The following is a 22,365-nucleotide window of genomic DNA, read 5'->3' as shown; positions in this document are numbered from 1 at the left end:
GTTACTGTGTACTCTGTTTTAAATACCTGTAAGTGTCATTATTTATCATGCATGTGCTGATTCCAGGTCCTTTTTAAAATCTCAAACAGACAAAAGTATGTTTTTATGGAAGCACCCCTTTAATGCAGTGGAACAGTACATTTAGTAAAGCCTGCACTATTCTCATTGTGCTGAGGAGAGGATTCAGCAGGCATTCCCTTGTACTGTGCTTGTTCAGTGCTGTCATGAAATTGCCCATCTGGTAATTATCTGGGGATGCATTTTGTTCCTAGTGATGTCTATTTTCTCTAGGGATGTGATGTGCTGACACGGTTTGTTGATGTGCTGCTCCAGCACAAGGATTAAAATACATAATTATATAGCTGTCCATCTGTAATTGTCATAATATGTGGAAAAAAACCCGATAGGCTGTTATCATTTTAAGAACTCTTACCTAATCAAAAATGTTATTTAAAAATGAGTAAATGGGAATAATCAACTATTTTACACCCTTTCATTGAGATGCCAGAGCGTCTACAATGCGGTCAAGGATCTGAAACCCAGAAATATTGGTGCTGGTTGAAGCAGCAAAAGCAACAATGCTAAATTGCAATCAAGGCATGCTAAAAATAACATACGATAATACTGACTGAGAGGCAATGTTAGCGTGCCTTAAGTGCTGTTAAAGCAGGGACATTGTATCTCTTCCCTCTTCACTACATCGGGGTGACTGACACCATATTTTCCGCATAGCAGACCTACATGATGGGAATTTGACAGTTTTGACAAGTTCTATAAAATATGGTGGAAATGCCAACTGCTCTTTGATGTTTGAATAATTCACTAAATACCAGAGAAGGTGTCACTGCTTGCTTTGAACACTAGTAGTTTATGAATATAATTTTTTTTTAAATTCTGTTTTAAAATCATAAGCTTCCTGTTTTTGAAGCCCAGCTAAAATTGCAGCTGTTGTGGACCCAGTTTTTACTTAATTCCTTCATGACAATATGTGTTCTGCAATTTACTTAGCAAAAGAAAATTGCAACGTGAAGGGATCAAAAACATGGTCACTGTGTGCACTCTAGGGAAATCTAACAATGTCTCAGTGTAAAATAAGATTCGTGCTATTTGACTTTGAGATTTTATTCAATTCTATGGCTAATGTCCACATGTCATGCATTGTGTATATTTTACAATATTTAAATGGCTTAGAGAGTCTCTAACAGAAGAGCTCCTCTCTCTCGCTGAACAATATCCCAACGCTGAATAGCGAAGCTTGACATGCGCTTGCTTTTTTGAGATGTTACTAAGCATAACACACTATTACTGCCCATCTTCTCTACTACTTTGGCGAGTCAGCAAGTTGCCATGACAACGAGAGCTTGCGTGTGTTTAGTCATTTTTAGAATATTAGGAGGTTACTCGACACAGCAGATAGATCTTCCACGCTAATAGCCTTTGTATGTTTTTTCCATTGGTGTCACATTGGATGGTAAACACACTTTTCCTCTAGTAATGAGTAAGCTTAACCTATGGTAATAATTCTGCCAATAAATACACAGAGGACATAAACATCAATGACCCATTTCATCATGATGTAGCAGACTTGTCTTATCGGGAATCTTCTGTTAGCTTTTTATTGAATTGTCTTGCAGTTTTTATTTTTTATGTCTAACAAGCAAAGATAAGCAAATCAGTCTGACTTGGCAATCCAAATCAAGTCAACAAAAGTTACCCAGAGTGCGCTGTATTGGATCTATCAATTAAATAGTATCTTCTGATATGCAGTGACATCCCTAGCATAAGCACCAACTGAGCCGGGGGGGCTGGAGGTGCACGCTAACGGCGCTCTGGTCGGTGTCCTGGTGGTGAACCGCACAGCTGTGGTCGGCATCCCGCCCAGCCCACTGATGTCACTGGTTGCCAGGAGCTGGCTGGTGCACCGGCCAGAGCATCCCAGGTTGCTAAGAGCTGGAAGGGGAGATGTGTATGGCCCTTGTTCTGGCCGGAAAGGGAGTGAGCCAAAGAGATGTTACCCGAGGCAACAGTAGATATGGACATCCGCTGCATGCTATAAGGGTCCTGCTATTGTCCTTCGTGTTTGAGCTGTTTATTCTTGTATCTACAACATTGCTAAATTATGTTTCATGGATTATTGTTAAAGTTTATTTTCAGTATAAGGTATTTCTATATGTATTAATCTAGAAATGTATAGCTTAAGAGTCTGTCTTATTTGGTACCTGCTTCAATGTTTGTAATTTGACTCTTTTGAAAGGGCTCTGCTATATTGTTGTCCTTGAAGTTAATTGGTATTACAACAGTTAGGTTATTTAGCAACTGCTGCTGTGAGTAGTTTCACTAATAAACTATTATACTTACCTCCCTGGTGGCCCATGTCCCTTACCTTCCGTTGCAGCACTGCAGTCTCTGTAAGACACTTTTGCATTGACACTTCTGAGTATGTCAGTGCCTTTGTTCCCTGCTGCATGCTATGGTTCCTTCTTCCATCTCCTATGTAAATACAGGACACAGTCATTGGAAAATTGAGTTGCAGACCGATATAAGGGGCATCTTACACTCTGCAGCGCTAGAATGGAGCAAAGAACGGAGACATGAGTCACGGAAAAGGTGAGTATAATAGCTCTTCTATTACACTGAACTTCAGATTGGATTTGATTGCAGACTGGTGGGCTCTCTTTAACAATAAACAATCTTGAATTAGCATTTGTAAGAGTCAGAAAATCCATTATAAATTTGTAGGGCTGCAACAACTAATCGACATAATTGATTATAATCGATTATTGAAAAAGTTAAATGTACAATTAATTAATTAATTAATGTTAAAATTAATTAATTAATTAATTAATTAATTTAATTAATTAATTAATGTTAAAAGTAATAACTAATCGATTTTTAAAATAATCGTTAGCTGCAGCTCTATAAATTTGGTAGAATAGTGTAGATCAGTGGTTCTCAACCTGTGTAACCTCAGGACCCACATTTGTCCTTGGTCATTAAGCCGCAACCCAAGTCGCACTGCATCGGAACGTGGGAGGTGCATCTGGGGTGGCAACCCAATGCACCAGAACGCGTGGTATGTGCGATTGCATGGTACAGTGCATTAACCGCATGGGACTGTGCGATTAATGCACTATACTAGTGTGAATGTGCTCTCAAAAACACAAAAGATACACAGAACCACAGACACACAAAACCACAGACACAATCAACAGACATTCTCACACACACATACACACTCCAAATAAATGATCCATCTAGTCTCCCTACCTTACGAGAACTGGAGTGGATCATTAGCGTGGGGTCCAGCGTGGGCTGCTATGCTGTGACAGAGCTCCATCCATGTGTGCATTACTTGTACAGCTCCCTCGCTCGCCCTGTAGAGGTTCCAGGAGCCAGAATGTGATGTCACTCCGGTCCAGGCACCTCTGCAGGGCACACAAGGGAGCTGTAAGCAATGCACGTATGGATGGAGCTTCAGCGTGGCCATTCCCCCAGCCCACCCCACTCCACCTCAAGCTGATACTTGGTGCCGGGCAACATATTTTGAATGGCTGCTCAGCATGAGAAGTGACAGTGCTGCGCTAGGGGGAAGCAGAGGAGCCTCTCACCTAGAGCAGTGGAAGGCACCCGGCGACCCACTGAACACAGGGTTGTGACCCACCTGATGAGAACCACTGGTGTAGACTAACATCTCAGGTATAGATGTGAGTGCTGTTATTTAGTTGTGTTTTCTTCCTGTCACATCAGAAATGTCCATTTAGTATCAGGCTGAAAGGGCTCTTGTAAAGGCTAGCATTTATCCTGCCTGGGCTAATAACTGATGCACTGTAGGGGCTGCCGGAGGAGGATACAACAGTCACTTAAAAAAGCCTTGGACCTTTATTATATGGCAGTCTCAGTCATTAGCATTGAGCCTGATACATCTGCTCAGACATCCAGTTAGACAAATAAAAATCAAGTGATCTCCGAGAAGTAAAGATGGCCATACGCTGATTGTTTTTATTTTTCCGTTTTGCCCCGCGGGCAGAATCTCTACCACTGGGTTTTTGTGTCTTGATAACTGAACAGTGACTGCAGCTGGCTATAATCACTGTTCAGCCATGAATTTTCAGTCTGGCTGCTTGGACAAAATAAGGGGGTTTGGAGGGGGCTAAATGCTGGTCAAATTTCATCCGATCAGCAGGACCAAAATTCGGACCAGTGTACGGCCAACTTAAGGCTGCTCTAATAATGAAGAGCAGGATTCGGATTAATAAAATGTCCTTTGGTGATTGGTGACCACTCCTGAAGCCGACTTTAACATAAAAAGACAGTCTTTATTCATTCAAAAGGTCAACAGTCCATGAACTTCACAACAAAACTTGCTTTTCTTCTGCATAAACAAAGCATAGCAGTTCCTTGGACTCTCATAAACACATAATGTTTTGGTCTCACCGACATCTGGCTGTCCCATACACTCCCTGTGTTATAGTCCCAGGACTTTCCCTGGAAATACAGTCCTCAACAGCTTTCCTCAGCTCCAAGACTTTTAGCATTCACCTCTCGTGGGTCACTGTCTCTCTCTGTCTCCCCGACAGGTATCTCAGGGTCACCGACCCTCTGGACCTCTCCAGCCTTCCTGGATGTGTCCCTTGTGCTCACACTCGCAGCAGAGTCTGCCCGTGGTCATGTGCTTCCTGCACACCCACAACTCTCCTCTAAAGCACGGGGCTGGTTTCCTAATAAGGCTGCTCTTAGCCACCTGTTCAGCCCAACCTGGCCACTGGCAACACCTGGCCCCAGGACTGGAGATCCCATCCCACTATAGTCCGGAAAACCTGGAAGGAACTGAACAGCCAGTTCCTCCTCTGCAAAGGTATTCCCATTGTGGAACCTCTTAGCCCCTCTAACGGAGTGTTATTGGGGGTAATGTTGCCAAATCACATTGTGGCATTGCCACATCCCTCTACAATATATACACTGAGTGGCCAGATTATTATGACCACCTGACGTTTGTAGGCAAATTAGCTATAATTAGCTAACATTTCGCGCTGAAGTTGCTAGAGGGCCAGACCATTATAAATAGGGAAGCAGGTTGTTTACCACGACAGTAGAAGTGATTTTTTTCTGAAGATATGGGTAAACAACGCGATTTAACAGCCTTTGAACGTGGGATGATTGTTGGCACTCAAGCCATGGAGCGAGTATCAGCAAAACAGCAGAATTTGTTAAATGTTCAAGAGCAGCTGTTGTTAAAGTGTTTAAAGACTGGACTGTCAGACGAAAATCGGGGTCTGAACGTGCGAATTATGGCCGTCAGCGACTAGTGAATGTTACGGCAGAACGGAGAGTGGCAAGACAGGTACAAGACAACAGAAGGGCAACAGTGCAGTGTCAGATTCCTCGCATTACCTTTCAACATCTCGTGGCGGCCCAACGAAGTCTTCTCGTGGAGTTATCTCATGGCCCAATGAAGTACTGATGGGGTGGTCATAATAATCTGGCCACTCAGTGTATATATGCAATATATATATGCACACATAAACATTTTCAAAAACACTTTCAAACGTGCCTGAAAATGCCTAGGTGTGAGTGAACGGGGCCTTAAAGATAACTTTAGTAAACAAGGTCATAGACTTCTGATGAATGTCATTTTACAGAGATACGTGCGTGCTAAATGTGTCACCCAGCAGAGATCTTGAAGTGCTTTCCTGCATAGTATGGTAATGTATAATACTGATTTGTGAGGCAAACTTTCATCTATTCCTGGAAGGTGTCAGTGAAATGTACTTAGAATAGACACACACAGCCGCCCTCTCTCCTCAGAAATCAATAATAAGCTGTGAAATACAAAACAGAGAAAACTGAACCTGACCACTTTGCACATTGCCCGGACTTGAAGCATTTAACACAAAGTTGTAGTTGTAATCATGCAGAGAATCAACCATCACAGCCATTACTATAGTTTGTCCAGGTTCACTGGGTGTGAATAGGAGGCAAAAGTTGGTCCAAAGTTGGTTACATTTAATAGTACAGAGCAAAGTTTACATTTTGCTCTGGTTAGGCAGCACTTAGTCCTCATTTACATGGTGCTTTGATGTCTGGCTGCGGATTCCCGTGAAAAGAGTCAGTGAATCCTTGCAGCACAAGTCTTGTGGACAGCTGTGGCCACTCAGCCTGTACAAAGCAATAACAGGCTGATAGGCGCCACACTGGTTATCTGCAGCTAGAGCAGGGTTGGGCAACTCCGGCCCTCCAGCTGTGCTTTAACTACAAATCTCAACATGCCTTTGCTTCCGGGAGTCATGCCTGTAGCTGTCAGTCTTGCAATGCCTCATGGGACTCGTAGTTCTACAACAGCTAGAGGGCCAGAGTTGCCCACCCCTTAGCTAGAGGCAGATGTCCGACTTTGGATGTAGACAGACTGCATTCAGGGCCTGTCATCTGTCCCTAGCCGCAGGTAACCGATGGATGGATGCATGCTTTCCTGTCAACCTTTCATCTCTTTGTTCAGGCTGCGGCTGTCCAGAACCACCCTAAAGTTGGGTACACAGGTTCGAATTTAGGCCAGTTTCTGATGAATTGGGCAAACTTTTACCATGGGTGTCCCTGTCAGCACCCTCCTGGACAGCATTCCTCGATCAGCTGATTGAAAGAGCCATTTGGAAACTTCCCAGCTGAAGGGAGCTTGCAGCCAATCAACTGCTAGCTTTTAGGTATTCTGACAGCGGCTGGTTGGGGCCCTTGGGTTCAACAAAAAAAATAGAACTGTGTATAGCCCACATAAACCTTCCCCACTCTAGTAGATATGTACTTTTATTTGTACAAAGTACATAAAATAAATATAAATAAAAAATGTAATGGATTGTTCAACTATATCCTAATATTACACATTTTGGTAGATACAAAGGGCATTGTTCATAGGTTGTACAATTAGAATGAAATGTCTCTGTCCAGTTAAATATAAAAAAAGACTATAGTTCCCCTAGAAAGGATTGTGGGCTTTATTTACTAAAGAATTTGTTGAAGGAAATGTTTTAAACTGGCCATACATCTAGAGATTATCTGCAGATTTTCTATAGTCAGATGGAAAAAGTGCAGCAGATTCCTCCATTAACGCTAAACTGTGTGGATGGAGGAATCTCCTACTGGGCCAAGCTTTAGTATCTTGCTAGTCGGCCCCGCTGGCTGTCAAAATACCTGAACAATCTGATTGGATGCAGGCATTGTTCAGGTGTTTTGACAGCCAGCGGGGCCAACTAGCAAGAAACTGAAGCTTGGCCCAGGAGATTCCTCCATCCACACAGTTTAGCGTAGATGAAGGAATCCGTTACACTTTTTCCATCTGACCATAGAAAATCTGCAGAAAATCTATAGGTGTATGGCCAGCATTAGTGTTCAAGGCCTCATGTTCATTTTTTGAGTGCAGCTTGGTTCTGGTAAGGCACACCCCAAATATAGAGGGTATTATGCATTAGGAAATAGGCTGTTTGAAATACAAATAGTGACCACTTTGCATTACCAGTGGAGCATAATTAGAACAATGAACCTAAATAGAATGATATTTAAAGTAATCATGCCACAAAACTGGACAATAGCAGCAGTCACCTTTAATTTAAAAAAACCAAATCAAAATGTTCAGAAGAGAGCTATAATCTATATTAGAGATTATATTAGAGATTAGAGAGATAATCTATATGCAGCTAAAATGATATGTACATTTCAACATTTTGCTCTCAATTGCCAGTGACCTACTTATGTCAGGAGACAGAATTGCATTCTCAAAAGTTTGCAGATTTGAAATGCTAAGGATGATACTTTTAGGTTTTCAAGGCTTTTATTGCTGCAAATCTAGGACTGGAATGATAATTTGTTGACCTGTTAGGTCTATGGACTTTAAACCCATGAAGAAAAACAACAGATGCAAAGTCTCTTGGAAGAAGGGACCAACCAACCAAAAAAGATACCTTGCTGTCACATGACATACCCAGTCATACAAGCCAGCATAGGTATCTTTGATGTCAGAAGACACGTATTTAGAATGTGTTGATTGTGGGCTAGTTTTCAAAATATCCATAAGTTCTCAAAGTACCACATAAAACATTCCAACCTCTCATTTTTACTTTGATGGTATTGAAAGGGTTCTGTCAATAGGGATTTTTCTAGAGAAATACATGTTTGTAGCCCTGGATATTCTTAGTCCAACAAATGAGCTTAGAGAATGATTCAACATGGATGTTTAGCCACACGTAAGGGCTGATGTATAAATCATCTAGCCAACCATACGCTGGCCGAACGCCGATCACATGGCATTCTTACTGCAAGATAATCTCGAGGAGCTTAGGAAATTCTTATGCTTCTCAGCTCCTTTCTGTGGCGGGAAGGCCGTGCGGACAGCATACGCCCATTGTATGGCTGGGTAGATGATTTATAAATAAACCCCTTGGAGTTTTCTCAGTCTCAGGCATTCTTTCCAGGTACTGATAAGGAGAGTGTTGAGAAACCATGTCTAAAACACAGATTCTACACTCTAAAACTCACAAATACATTGTTGCCTCTTTAAAGTGCTATATATCTAAAGTAAAAACTTTTTTATTTGCTTTTCATAGGGTAAACTATGGTTAAAGCTTTGAAGGTTTAGAAGTAGACAAGATGCACAACATACAGTGTTGAATTTTGGCCAAGTCAGCAGGTTGTGAAGCAGTGTGTGGCCGCTTCGGGACCCCCCCCCCCCCCCCCTAAAAAATTGACTTTTTTACAAGGGGCCTGCGCCTTTCCCCCCCCACACTAATAAATTGACTTTTGTCAAAGGGGCCTGTCCAAAAAATCAGTCAGTGTTCGGATTTTCTAAAAATGCTGCTGATAGAATATAATAGTCCAGCGCTGGGGATTCCCCCATCCACATTATTTAGCATGAATGGTGGAATCAAGCATTTGTTCTTGTTCATCCCCATTAGCGTATGGCCAGCCGGGGCAACTGTCCCCAGAACAAGTGTCACTTCTGTTCCACTTTCAGTGCTCAAATAAAGGGGTAAATCCTCCACAGTGGGTACATGGGGAGCAATAAAACCTGAGATGGGTTCCAACCCTTCCCTACTCTATCCAAAACAAAAAAAATGGCTTTAGATCCAGGAAAAAGAAAGCATATTACTTAAAAGCAACTTGTTATTTGTCTTTGTTAAGGTGTCTGTTGCCCAGATTGGTATCTTGAGGGGGTGATAACTAGTTATTCAGACACTCAAAGTGCTAATTACAGCTTATTTGTCTAATTTCTGGAAAATCTCTTTATGAATGGGCAATCTTTTCTCAATAGAAGGTGTTAATAGTGTTGTTTCACTTTATTGGGTAATATATTTAAATAAGAAACAATGATATAAACAATGGGTAGATGTCTCCCCATTTGTCTACTTGGGGGAACATCTGATTCTGCTCCTCTGTGTTGTATAGATAAAGCTATATGTGTGGTACAGGAGATACAACAATTTTAAATCAAGGAGAATGACCAAAGAATAAAGAAACAGTAGAAATAAATCTACACTTGAGTCATGGTCATTGTCACCCTGGTCTAATATATATTGATGGTAGCCATGTACCATCAAGAGATAAGTGAGAAAATAATGATATTGGGTGTATCTAACAAAGCAGTGCATTGTCAACAGCAATCAATCAGCATCCATCTTCTACTCATATAAATTAAGATGTATCTAAAACAAAAACATTTTTTTAAAGTTTTTGGTAGACTATGATTGGGTCTGAGCACCTGTTTTAGTTATTGCTGTCAGTGTCCCCTTGCTGAGATTCATCTTCTCTATTTGCTCTGGTAACCATGTTAACTTTTTGAGTTATTGCCAGCACATAGAGGGGAATTCTTCAAATGTGGACACTTGTTCTAGAGACAACTGTCTTTTTCTACAGACAACTTGTTCTAGAGACAACTTCCCTCGCTTTGGAGAGATTGTTTCTACAGAGGAGTCACAGATTTTAACCATATTTTGCTATATCCAAAACAATTATCATGTAAGATTCCTACTCAAAATAAATGGTTGAATCCTTTGTGCAGGAGAATCAGTTCTTCAAGGTCACACATTGAAGATCTCTCTGTACAGACCTGGCTAAATGGTTCAGTAGATGCACATGAATCAGCAATGTTCTAGGAGGCAGTGTACTCTTGATGCAAATTGAAAATAGCAGGTTACTTTATTAAAATTAAGTTTAGGCTTGACTTCTGTGATATGTTCATTTATAGCACTCACCATAGAATTCAAAAGCAAAGACATGAGTATAAATTTGGCTAGGACATAAATAAATAAATATCTAGTTTATTTTTAATTAGGTGGGCTCTAGTACTCCTTTTTTTTTTAAATCCATATTTTATTTATGAAAAAGGGACTGTAACACTACCTAGCTGTGGGTACATCTAAAGCATGTTGTTTTTATTTTTAATTCTGACACATGTCCACTAAGTCTAGCCATTAATAATACAAATGTGAAATATCCATTTAAAATACAGTGTGGAAGCAGCTATTGTTGACCTTCTAAAATTTCAAATTGACTGGACGCGTCTGGCTTCTATAATTTTACGTCACATACCTGGAACAAGCACGTTGTAAATGAGTGGAAATGAGTGTTCGAATTCCTTCTCCCTTTACTTTATCCAGGTCAGTGACTCAGAAAGCATTAACGCCAAACCTTCAGTATGACAGTCAAGAAACAAACATTCTCAAAAACAGAAGAAATGCTAGCCTACATAATTCCGCAAAAATTTAGAAGACTGCTGTTGAACTACTACAATACAAATCAGTTTTTTTTTTTGTGGGGGTGATTGAAAAAGGCAAAAAATGGGTAAAGAGAAGTGGTAACAGGGTGTCAAGCAGTAGGAATTAAAATACACATGCAATGATAGAATGCCAAAATGTTCCTCAATCAGCCCTAACTCTAGGCACTATAAATAATGTGGAGGTTAATTTAAACATTTTAAATTTAACATTTCTATTGAGTATGATTTATTCAGCTATTTTAGGCAGTAACATATCCACAGCAGTTTCCTAGACTACGCTACATAATTGTTGCTTTTTATAGCAAGTCGACAGAAAGGACTAACACCACTTGAGTACAGTTGCTCTGTTTTAAGTACTTAAAACCTATATCTCCAGGCACTTCAAGGGTTAAGTGCTCATTTATGGCTAGGGTATAAATATAGTCAAACACTTTTACTTACCTAATCCCCGCTTCACCGGTTTTCAGGGGTCACCTCTCTCCCCTCCGCATCCTTATGTCTAAAGAGGGTTTATGGAACTTGCATTAGATGTGATGATGTCAGCAGGTTCTTAGACCGCTGGAGTGAAGGTAAGAAAAAAATGCGGGGACAGGTCTGGCATGGAGATGGCAGGATTTGTAAGTAAAACAGATTTCTTTCTGTCCCCTAGGCATAGCAGTTAACCCTTGCAGTGTGGGGGTAGCCTCACTACAAGGGTGTTTTTTGGTTTATCCAGGGATAGGCTATTTGATTGTTATGCCAGGATCCATGTTAATTCTGCTTTCTGTCAAACACTTGCATCTTTACTATCTCTGGTTTTCCTCTATACATAACCACAAATATAGGAACCTGGAAGTGAAAAAGAGTGCCCCTTGCTTCTCCTATGCCAAGAACTAATGACACATTCATGATTCCCCAACTTGGAAGATGACCACACATACAGTATACCAACCTGGCAATGATATAAAAAATACAGGTTGTGAGAGGAATAGAAGTCCATGTTAAACGGTCCTTCCTTCTCTCATACCAATGACCAATTTCACCTTCCAGAATTCCCAACTTGTAAGGCTAGCCTTTTCCACCTGCTGACCCCAACCTATGCCCACTCACACACTAGAGCTTGTTTGGAAGACCACACTATCATGTAAGCAAGGATACCATATTGTGGAAAGCAAAGCCCTCTACTAAACTCTTGCTTCATTCTCAGATGTGGGAGCCTGCTTCCTAGCCTGCCTGATGGATTGCAGAAAAGGGTTACTGAGGGGTCTGTAATATGAAAGGCCAAGGCTTTTGAAAGTTAAGTTGAACGTTGAGGAGAAAAAGAGATTGATCCATTTTAAGGAGCACTGTTGTGTTGGTATGTGAAATTCCTCTTACCCACGTAATGTGTGTTGTCCTCTTGGTCCTGGAATTTGCTCCCTCAACTGATCTTTGATATACCCCTCACCATCATTTTTGTTACCTGACAGCCAATTGCTCTTTATGAAAACTTTTTTTTTACATTTCCCCACATATTGTTTTCTCATATACTGCTTCCACTGACCTACAATAAGTGTCCTGTATGCTATTGTTACCAGCTACAGGACACTTTTATACATACTGCTTTTTGCAAACAACTTAAAGTGACCATATGAGAGGGTTAGAAAAGATCTAAAAATAGTACCCCATAAGGAAAATAGATATTCACCTGTCTGTGAGTGAGTTTGAAGAACCTTGCTCTGTAGCAGAGCTTCTGGAAATACTCCTATGTGATTCCTCAGACTGATTGCATAGCAGGTCCACCCACTGGTTGCTCTGGTGCTTGCTGCTGAACCCCAGTCAGTGCAGAACAAATAGGGGTTGTTGGGAGGAACCACAGCAGCAAGCGGAGACAAGCTATTTGTCAGGGCTTCTTACCCTTCCTCATCCTGTTGGCTGTGAATGGCTTGTCAAAATGTTTGACACTATGATTCCCCTTTGGCCCCCTCTTATGACCAAAACTGTTTACATCATCTTCCTGCAACTTTTGGCAATACTCCTGGCAAATTCCTGTCTCAGAGTTATGATGCAGGCACCAGGTTCCTTTGTAACCTTCACCTTGTCCATTCAGTCTTTGCCCTTGCGTTTGTTCTGATCAACCAAGTGTGCTGCTGCTGTTTCTGATTTTCGTGTATTATCCTGGCTCTGGCTGACTGATCTCCTGGTTCCTGACTCCGGCTTTGTTTCTATTCATCCTGCTCTCTGTGCTCCCTGACCTGGCATGGCTGACTGCCCGTTTTGGCTTCTTGCTTGGCATTGACTACGTCCTGGACTATCTCCATTGTTTTTTGCCATTTATGGTTATTGTTATTTTCAATAAACTCCTTTTATATTTTAATCCTGCACTTTAAGTTTCAGTCTGGTTTCCTGGTTTCCTAATACTATTTTACACACCCAGAAGTAGAGATAGGGTCAGTGTCAGGAGCTCTACTATGGAGCAATATTTTTCCAAACCAGCTGATGCACAGATAAGTATAAAGTTGTTTTCTTCACAGGGTACCGCTTTTGGTCTTGACGGGTTTTTTTTTGACTGGGTCACTTAAAGGTTAGATGCAGGTCAGACAGAGGTTAGAAGCACTTGTGAAGGAACTTTAAAAGGATCTCAGAAGTGTTTCAAAGTGATTCAAACACAAGCTGAAAGCACCTGTACCTTTCCCTGCATCTGCCCATCCTCACTAGCCCTTAGTCTAATCGTTATATGAGCTTGTGTAGACAAACTTCAGACTCAAAAGCAGTTGTATGTTTTTAGGTACATTTTAGTTGCCTTGATTTCCCTTTCAGTTGCCCATGAAGTTGCTCCAAACTGCATTTGGAGTTGGGTTGCGACAACTTATTTGTTAAAGAAAATCACTCAGATGCAGACATAATGGCATGTACATGTTAATCAACATCACAATAGCTCAGTGGTTGGAAAATACTAGCAAAGTAGATGAATCACAAAATCGCAGTTCTCGATGAAACAGTTGAAGAGTTGGGGGAAAAAGGAGGTGACCTGGCAGTGTTAACTAAATTGAGGAATGCATAGCAGTGATGGAGCTTTGAATTAGCCTAGGAATGTCCTTTAGGTCATACTGTGTGTATGGAAATGGAAGTAGTTGATAGACATACGTTGGTAGAATAGATGGAAATGCATGTAACCTTGACCAGACAGGGAATGCATAAGTGGCTTTACATAGCAGCATGACACCAGCCCACATTTCCAGAAGCATGCTATTACGGGAACATAAGCAGAGTTAGCAACCATGAGCCTGCAGCTGTGTACTCGTACAGGATAATCACAACTATGACTGTTCTGCTGAAGCATGGCAGTTAAAGCTGCTCTTTGACTGTGCGGAACTACAAAACAGCAACATAGGTTCTGAATAAAACAACTGCTCATTGCCAAGTCACTGAACACAAAGTAGCACTAAATCTGCAGATATCACTTATTACTGACCTTGTAGAGAGCAGCCCTATCCTATCCTTCACATACTATTTTGAACTTCTTGTTATGACAGTGATTGTTTAGGACTAAAGTATTTTATACTACCGTAGTAGTAGTGTTACTACTAGTATTGTTACTAGTAGTGTAAGTGCTGCACAAACTGTTGCCGCTATATAAATCCTGTATTATAATAATAATAAAAAAGTGGTGTATACCTAAACCCAGGAGCAAAAATTTAATATTTTGCAGATTTCCAGTCCCTTAGATGTGGTGGCTGCTTCAGTTTTTTTTTTCGGTTTTTATTTTTTAAACAAGTACAGAAATATTCCTGTTATTCCGGCCAGAAATCTTGTGTCCTTGTAAATTTCTGTGTACTATACTGACATCTTAAACAATGTTATCATGTTTATCAACTCTACTTTGTGAAATACAACCCCCCCACCCCCCTCAGTCGTGCCCGCCCAGCGGGACAGGCTGGGGGAGTGATGGCTTTCTTAAGTGGGCTTGTCCTCAGGGAATACAGTTCCTAGGAATGCACTGTAAGGTGTGATATTTAGAAGCAGGAATAGTATTAAAGGATGTCTAAACCTAAGAATAAAAACAACATATATTGCAGCTTATAAGGCTTAGTAGTAGTACAGAAAATTTCAAGTACAGAATCATTATTATACAAGATTTATATAGTGCCAACAGATTGTGCAGCGCTTTAGATCATTCCTGTTTGTCCTGCTAGGAAATGTATGTCCATGAAACACCCTGTGCACTGAACTGAGATCCCAAACAATGTTATCAGCTTTCCCAGCTACCTTCTGTGAACTACAAAACAACCCCTTTCTATGTAATGGAGATGAGGACAGGTGGAGGTGTTTGTGTGTCCAAATTAGGAGAGCAGTCTAGGGTGACAATGCTGCTCCTTCATAGGTGCAGTACATCAAGTGAACGTTGTCACACTAGGACAGTAAGTGTGTTATTGCCACGGTTAGCACATACGTAAATATAAAGGAAAAAATGACTGAAAAAATGAATCTAATGCAGAGCACCGGCAACCCCCCCTGGAAAGGAGCAGCCACCGCCAGCAAGCCTTCTCTTCCTTCCAGAAATGAGCATCCACTTCCAGCATGATCACCCCCCCCCCCCCCTTGAAACGAGCATCCACTACAAGCAACCCCCCACCCTGGTAACGAGTATCCACCGCCATTCAATGCCTCCCCTCCAAGAGGTGGCGAATAGTGTAGGGACACCCCTGCCTGTCCATATTGCTTCTTCCCGGTTTATCATGCTAAAAACAATAGCATTAGATACTTTCATATTAGACTGTGATGTCATAAATAGGAATGCGAGAAAAATTGACCATAACAGAAGCAAAAATTAAGAATTGCTGGATGTAGGTAACAATCTCCTCCTTTACTTATTAGCCAAATATTTTTACTCAAATAAAAATATTTTCATGTACTCTGGGTGCATATCCAAATAAATAAGTTGTTTATACATTATACAATAAGTATATAAATTGCAAAATTATTGTGTTTGAAAATCACATGGATGTCCCTTGTGTGTGCTTTATATTCACTGCTATGTTGCCTGTTTTTTTAGTGAGCTGTGCTATTAAGTTATGATGGGTCTTCGTGATTTTCTATTTTACTATTAACACAATTTTTAATCCTTTGTATTTTCACAGCAATCATGTACGTTATGGGTGCCCTAGGTCCAGCTGCAGGATATTTGTTAGGAGGCGTTCTTATCGGATTTTATGTTGATCCCAGAACCATTGTTAACATTGAACAGAGTGACCCCCGCTTCATTGGTAACTGGTAAGATCACATGTCTTAAAATAGAGAAAAGTTCTACAAAGTTTCGATGCATAAACAATCTCCGCTAGGATTGGTGTAGATGAGCAGCGTTCCAGTGCAATGCAAACCATTGATTTTAGGCACACCTCATCCTGATTTTTTTTTTTTTTTTGTGGACCACAATTGAGCAGTTTGTTGGGTATGGACCTTCAGAGCATATATTATTTTTGGTAAAATTGATCATCCTTTGCAGCAAATATTTGGTGGATAGTTCTGTTTTCTCCATTGTCAGCATATGTATGACCCAGTTTTTAATGCCCATGTGATAAGAATCTGGATTTCTGGTGATGCTTGGGAAATAAAATGATCCTCTTACAGTCTGTTCCTTAGAACAACAGCAGGCTAATATCTGGAATGTGAAAGAAAACAGAGGATTGATGGCACTACTATTGTCTGTTCTTTAAGACATACAGAGAGGTCTGGATGAGCCAGAATGAGTTATTAATGACATCACCAATGTCTGTGCAATACAACTTGCACAGGGGTCTGGACAAGCTTAAATGAGTTATTCATAGTTGCCTGTCATACATAACAGCATACCTTATGAACAATATATTAGGTTAAAGGCTACTTTTTATGAAAGGGAGTTTCCTCATTCATTAGTAAAACTGAAAACCGTTTTTCCTTTTAACCTTTTGTAATTAGCGGGTTCCTAAGCCAGGAGATCTATCACTGTCAAATAAGCTGAGGGACCACAAGTCATCTCTCAGTCTGCAAGGAGCAGGGAACAGTTTTTTGACTGGCGGGGAAATGCCAGTGAGCCTCAACAGGATGCAAATTAGGATTTGTGCACTTCATGTGTAAAAGTGGAGAGATGCAATTAACTGGCAGGTCAAAATAGAATTCACTCTGATGTAGGTATGTGTATTATGTGCATATAGCCATATTACTCTCCTTTTTAATACAATATATGTATGCTTTTTGTTCTGCTAAGGATGAAGAACATAACCCAGGTCACTAAAATCTTTTATCATCCCTGTGCATGCCAATATTTTATATTCTGTGTTCAAGATCTTAATGGGCAACTGGACCTTTCTAAATACTATAACTTTTTTTTGACATAAACTAAGATTTTGTTACGGTCTTCCTAACTGAAGTCTGTTGTTAAAGTTAGTCAAAATGGGGGCTGCTTACATCATCATTAAGTGACCTTTCAGGCTCCGGTGAAGGAAAGAGTACACAGAAAGTGCTATCACTGGGACTTCACTCTATCTAAAACGAAAAAAACGTTTTTAAGATATACTTGAATTCCTTCAGAATGTAGGGCTTTCCTAAATTAGCTTGTCTAAATACACCCCCCCCCCCCCTTCCCCTCCTGCTTTCCCTTTCAAAGTGAACAGCCTATTTGCTTTTAGTAAATCAACCCCAATGAATGCATTAAGAAATAAACTCAATCTGATGAACCACATCAAAGATTTATATTTTTTAGATATTAAGTTATGTGTACCAAGTTAGCATCATGTGCTGCTTCTCAAAACTTTGCATTGGCACATGATATCTCTGACCTCCTTTGCAGGTGGAGTGGATTCTTGCTGTGTGCAATGGCAATGCTACTTGTTATCTTCCCAATGTTTACTTTCCCCAAAAAACTTCCACCTCGCCAGAAGAAAAAGAAGAAAAAGAAAAGTAATTCATACGACGTGTCCAGTGATGACGATGTGATGAAAGAAAAATCCAGCAACAAAGTAAAAACAGACACTGGTGTTGGCCCATCCATTGGTTTTGGCCAGAATTTTGGAGGTAAAGACCAGGTCATGTCTGCAGCTCTGCAGACAGGCTGCTGTGGTAGATTGTGCTCTTACTGGCTACTGCCCAACACACACATCCATTCCCATAAAGCCCCAAACAAATACATAAATAGTATAATTACAGCAAGGGTCAAATATTAATATATTAGGCTTTTGTTGCTTTTAAAGTGGGTAGTGGAACACAGACACCAATAAAAAAACACTGACAGGGTTTTCCCATTCTGTCCAAAAATGGAAAAACACTTGAAATTCCACTTTAGGTATTGCACAGATACTGTAAAGGAGGAGAATGAGGGCGATAGCTATTGTAATTAGTTCTTCCTGTGAGGAAGATCTTAACGATGTTTGGCAGTATCACATGTAAGACCTAGTCTTGTGTGCTGTTGGTTACAATGAAAACCCAACATGGATAAATTGTGGGAGAATTAGGTGGGACAGGCACAGCTAACTTTTAGGAATTTACATTCCAAATCTTGGATAATTTTGTCCCCCCTTTACCCGTTACCACAAGGTTTTTTATGCGCACACGATTGCTTCCAAGTGTGGGGAACTGGCAATCCAGCACTGCAGATGTGCCCGGGATCGCTGATCCCCTACTACCCTCGCGCGTAACTTCACTCCTGTTCTGTATCCTGAGATGACCCTGCTGCTAAACAGCCAGAAGGAAGTGTCCTCATCATGCAGGCAATGACGTGGACATCCAAAGAAACCCGTAGGAAGTAAACAAAGGGAGAGAGAAGACTTGGGACCTGAGCATTATTGTTACCATGTTTTTTCCATCTAGCAATCAGTTAGTGGGTGAGGGAAGAGAGGGTGAAAATTATCTTGGAGATGGGCTTTAAGTGATTCCAAACCTTTCTACAACATAACTTCTGTACAGTGGGATATGGAAAATGGGTTTAGCTTATTCAAGAGGTTGGGCTTAGATTACACAGGTCAGTGGTTCTTAATGGCTCTGGGTGTAGCAGTTTTATATCACTTTTCCAAAATACAATAACAATTTCAAATGAAAAAGGGCAGTGACCACCTTTCCTACCTACCTTCTTTCCTACATATTGTTTTGTCAGCACTACAGGTCCACTTTAAAGGTATTTACACATGTTGCTCTATACAGGAAATTTAATCATTACATCTGGTGTAATTATTGTATTGTACACCACAGTTTTCACTTATCTACCAATACTTATTGGTACAATATCCTGTATGAATATATATTTAAATCTTGGTTTACTTGTCTTGTTTTTTAGCCTATTAGAAAAATCAAAGAGCACAAACAACAGAAAAACACTTCACTAGCAGAAACTTCATTGCTCGCCTTTCATTTCAAGGATCCTACATGTATTGTTTATTTCTCCCTTCATTGTTTATAAAATTCATCTCTTGTCATTTTTAGACCTTCCAAGAGCAGCAGTAAGAATTTTAAGCAACATGACATTCCTTTTTGTGAGTTTGTCATACACAGCTGAGAGTGCCATTGTCACCGCTTTTATTACCTTCATTCCCAAGTTCATCGAGTCACAGTTTGGCATCCCAGCTTCCAGTGCCAGCATCTACACTGGTAAGATTATCATGCTAGCTGCACATTTGGATTACTGCAGAGAAAAAAAGGTATAATGCCACCAAGTAGACCTCTTCTCTGCATCTTTGGTTGATGGGGGGAGGTGCAGGTGATCTAATCATTTTGTTTTCTTGTGAGTCTCTACCACCAATCTGAAGTTTTTATTATTCCTGGCCCAGCCTACTCCATGATCCTATTTCTGTATTATCAGAACCAAAAAGACATAGAAGACATTGTGATATGAGACCAAGGCCACCCTCTGGTTTCACAGTGATTTATCAAGAAGCCAGTAACATAAATATTGGGAAAATTACACGTCTATTAGATTGCTTTGGAAAGCATGATAGTTATTGAATAGTACTTGTTACTTTTTCCACCAGGGCTACCGGTAAGATGGCAGCTGGAGTGCTGAAAACGTTTTCAACTATTCTATTATGAGCCCAATTCCTTATATAGCACCAGCATGTGATAGAGTGTAAAGGGCCACTAACATCACTCTCTTGTACTCAAAGGCACTCACAGATCTAATTTTCCTACCACACTCGAACACAGTTGGACAAGTCTGGGGAAAAGCCAGTTAACCTACCAGTAAGCTTTTGATTATGTCAGGATGCCCATACAAACCCCATGTAGGCAGTGTCCCTGGTGGGATTTAAAGCTTATTTCTGTGCACACTAAAACACTACCCTTGCAGTGGGACATCGCAACGCTTAACTGCTCATTTATTCCTAAGGGACCAGAGTAAAGCACGTTTACCTACCTGATTCCTGCTCCCTCAGCAGTCAGTGCTCACCTCTCCTCTCTCGGCTCTGGCTGGTGGAATATCCCTCGGTGTCCTCAAGTCTAATGCAGGTCTATGGAGCCTGCATTAGACCTGATGACATCAGAGGTCCTCAGACCACCTGAGCAAAGGGAAGACGAGGCCCCGGGGACTGGTCTCGCAGCCCAGAGGGAGCAGGCCAATGCGGGGATCGGGTAAGTAAAAGCTGTTTCCTGACCCCAAGGCATCAACGAGTACTGAACATTTGCATTGTGGTGGTAGCCTGTCAGGGTACCATGCACAGGTGTCCTCACACCACATGTAGGTACCCACGCAGGACGACCAAATTAATATGCCCACACTGGATAGGGTTATATGCACACGGTTTATTTGTTACAAAGCAAACAAAACTACAACCCCCCTCAACCCCCACAGGGTTAGCAGTGAAGTAACACAAAAAACACAGTTGGGACAAACACACCTACAGCCAGGGGGAACAGCAACAAGGAGGGGTAACAGGACTGCATATAGACAGCAGGCCTCAGGATACAGGAAGAGTGGTCAGGTACAAGCCAGGTCGTTAACAGGAGGGCAGCGCGGTACAGGAACAGGATTCAAGGAGAGTGGAGGGCTTAAATACCCTCCCAGGAAGCACCAGGTGATGGGATGACCAGTCACAGGTGGGGCACACCCGCAGGTGAGTACTGGAGCTGCAGGTTCCTGACAGTTCCTGGCTGCTGAAGACACCCGCAGGCAAGCACAGGAACTGCAGGACCTGGCTCCAGCGCCACCTGGGGGTGCTCTGGATCCTGACATAGCCCCACTGCAAGGGTAGTTTGTTTTTGCTTTGCTCTGAAATAGGTTTTAAACCTGGGACTGAACTCTAAGGCAAGGGCACTAAGAATAGAACTAGCAATCTACCCATTATATTTATTCATATGAGTGCAGCAGAAATCTCCAAACAGTCAAACAAAGAAAGCACAAGAACCAGAACTGTTACATTTTAGAACCAGTAATGCAGATGCCAGTTATACTACAGTCAGTTTTTCCTTATCTTCCCCTAATAAAGCTATCTTTAGGAGCCAATTCACCCATAAGTGATATATATTTAATAGTTGAGTTTAGATAGGGACTCAAGCAGTGATATCACTTTCCCATAGTTTCTAATTCTGTTTTTAAATCTTAAATCTTTATTTTTAAAAAATACATTTAAAAAAATCCAGAACTGGAAAGTTAAATACATAGATTCTAACATACATAGAAACATAAGACAGACAAAAGAAGCTGCTAAATGATTTAACTATCCAGCATCTAGCAAAAACTAAAGTATCTGTCTTAGGTAGATGTGTGTAGTGTGTTAACTGCTTTATTAACCTGACTTAGTCTGTCTTTTTAGAACTGTTAATTATTCATTAATTCATTCATTAAATATGAAGCTAGAAAACAGCTACTTTGTGCAGAAATTTGAAATGGGAGGCCAAAGGAGAATATACTTTTCTGTTGCTTTCCTTATAAATGCTCACTTTCTTCTGGATTATGCATGCATTTCAGTGGTGCAAACATCAGGAAAAAAATCAGCCAGAGTGGATTCAGGGAATGCAGAGTTTTATAGAAGGTTTCTTTCCTTAAAACTAAGGAGCAGGACTCAGTAACTGAACCTGATTACATCAATCTCCTAATATGCATCTGGTAGGCAGGAAGCTGCCTCTGCTTCTGGTGGCCAGCAAGTAGTGGATGTTATAATTTTTTCTAGGGATGCACCGATACCGGTATTTTGGTACCGAGTACGAGTACCGATAATTTTTTTTCGGTACTCGCCGATACCAATTACCGAGTAACGGAAGTCCCATTCAGGAAGCCAGGTGGCGTGTAATGACTCGCCACCTGGCTTCCTGATTACCCGGGAAGCCGGGCAGCGTGTAAAGAGTCGCCACCCGGCTTCCCGATTAACAAGAAAGTCCCCTCTTACCTTAGTATGTGCAGCCTGTCACCCCCGGGGCCTCTCCAGCGAGAACGCGGCCTTCGTCCGGTACCCAGCCAGAGCAGTCTGGCCGGCCAATCAGGAAGCCGGGCCCCGTGCCGGCTCCATGCTCTCTTATCATGAGATGACGAGGGAGCATGAAGCCAGCTTCCCGGCCATTCAGAAAGCAGGGCGTCGCGTCATTAGACGGCGTCCGGCTTCCTGATTGGACGGCTCCGGCTGGGTACCGGACGAAGGCTGCATTCTCGCTGGAGAGGCCCCGGGGGTGACAGGCTGCACATACTAAGGTAA

The 22,365-nt window shown here is 41.3% G+C and overlaps 1 protein-coding gene across 1 annotated transcript in view; it reads left to right on the top strand.

Annotated features, from left to right (window-relative positions):
* The window catches only part of SLCO5A1 (solute carrier organic anion transporter family member 5A1), a 78,435-nt gene that overhangs the window by 14,744 nt on the left and 41,326 nt on the right, over positions 1-22,365 (top strand). The window contains exons 2-4 of the mRNA XM_018568523.1: positions 15,856-15,988; positions 17,544-17,767; positions 19,169-19,333. Of these exons, the coding sequence (XP_018424025.1) occupies positions 15,856-15,988; positions 17,544-17,767; positions 19,169-19,333 (522 nt within the window). The remainder of the gene's footprint in view (positions 1-15,855; positions 15,989-17,543; positions 17,768-19,168; positions 19,334-22,365) is intronic.

Source organism: Nanorana parkeri, unplaced genomic scaffold (assembly GCF_000935625.1).
Source record: "Nanorana parkeri isolate BGI_ZX_2015 unplaced genomic scaffold, ASM93562v1 scaffold1202, whole genome shotgun sequence".
In the NCBI taxonomy this organism is placed as follows: domain Eukaryota; kingdom Metazoa; phylum Chordata; class Amphibia; order Anura; family Dicroglossidae; genus Nanorana; species Nanorana parkeri.
The sequence above is the reverse complement of the archived record's forward strand: the minus strand, read 5'-3'. Positions and strand labels throughout refer to the sequence as shown.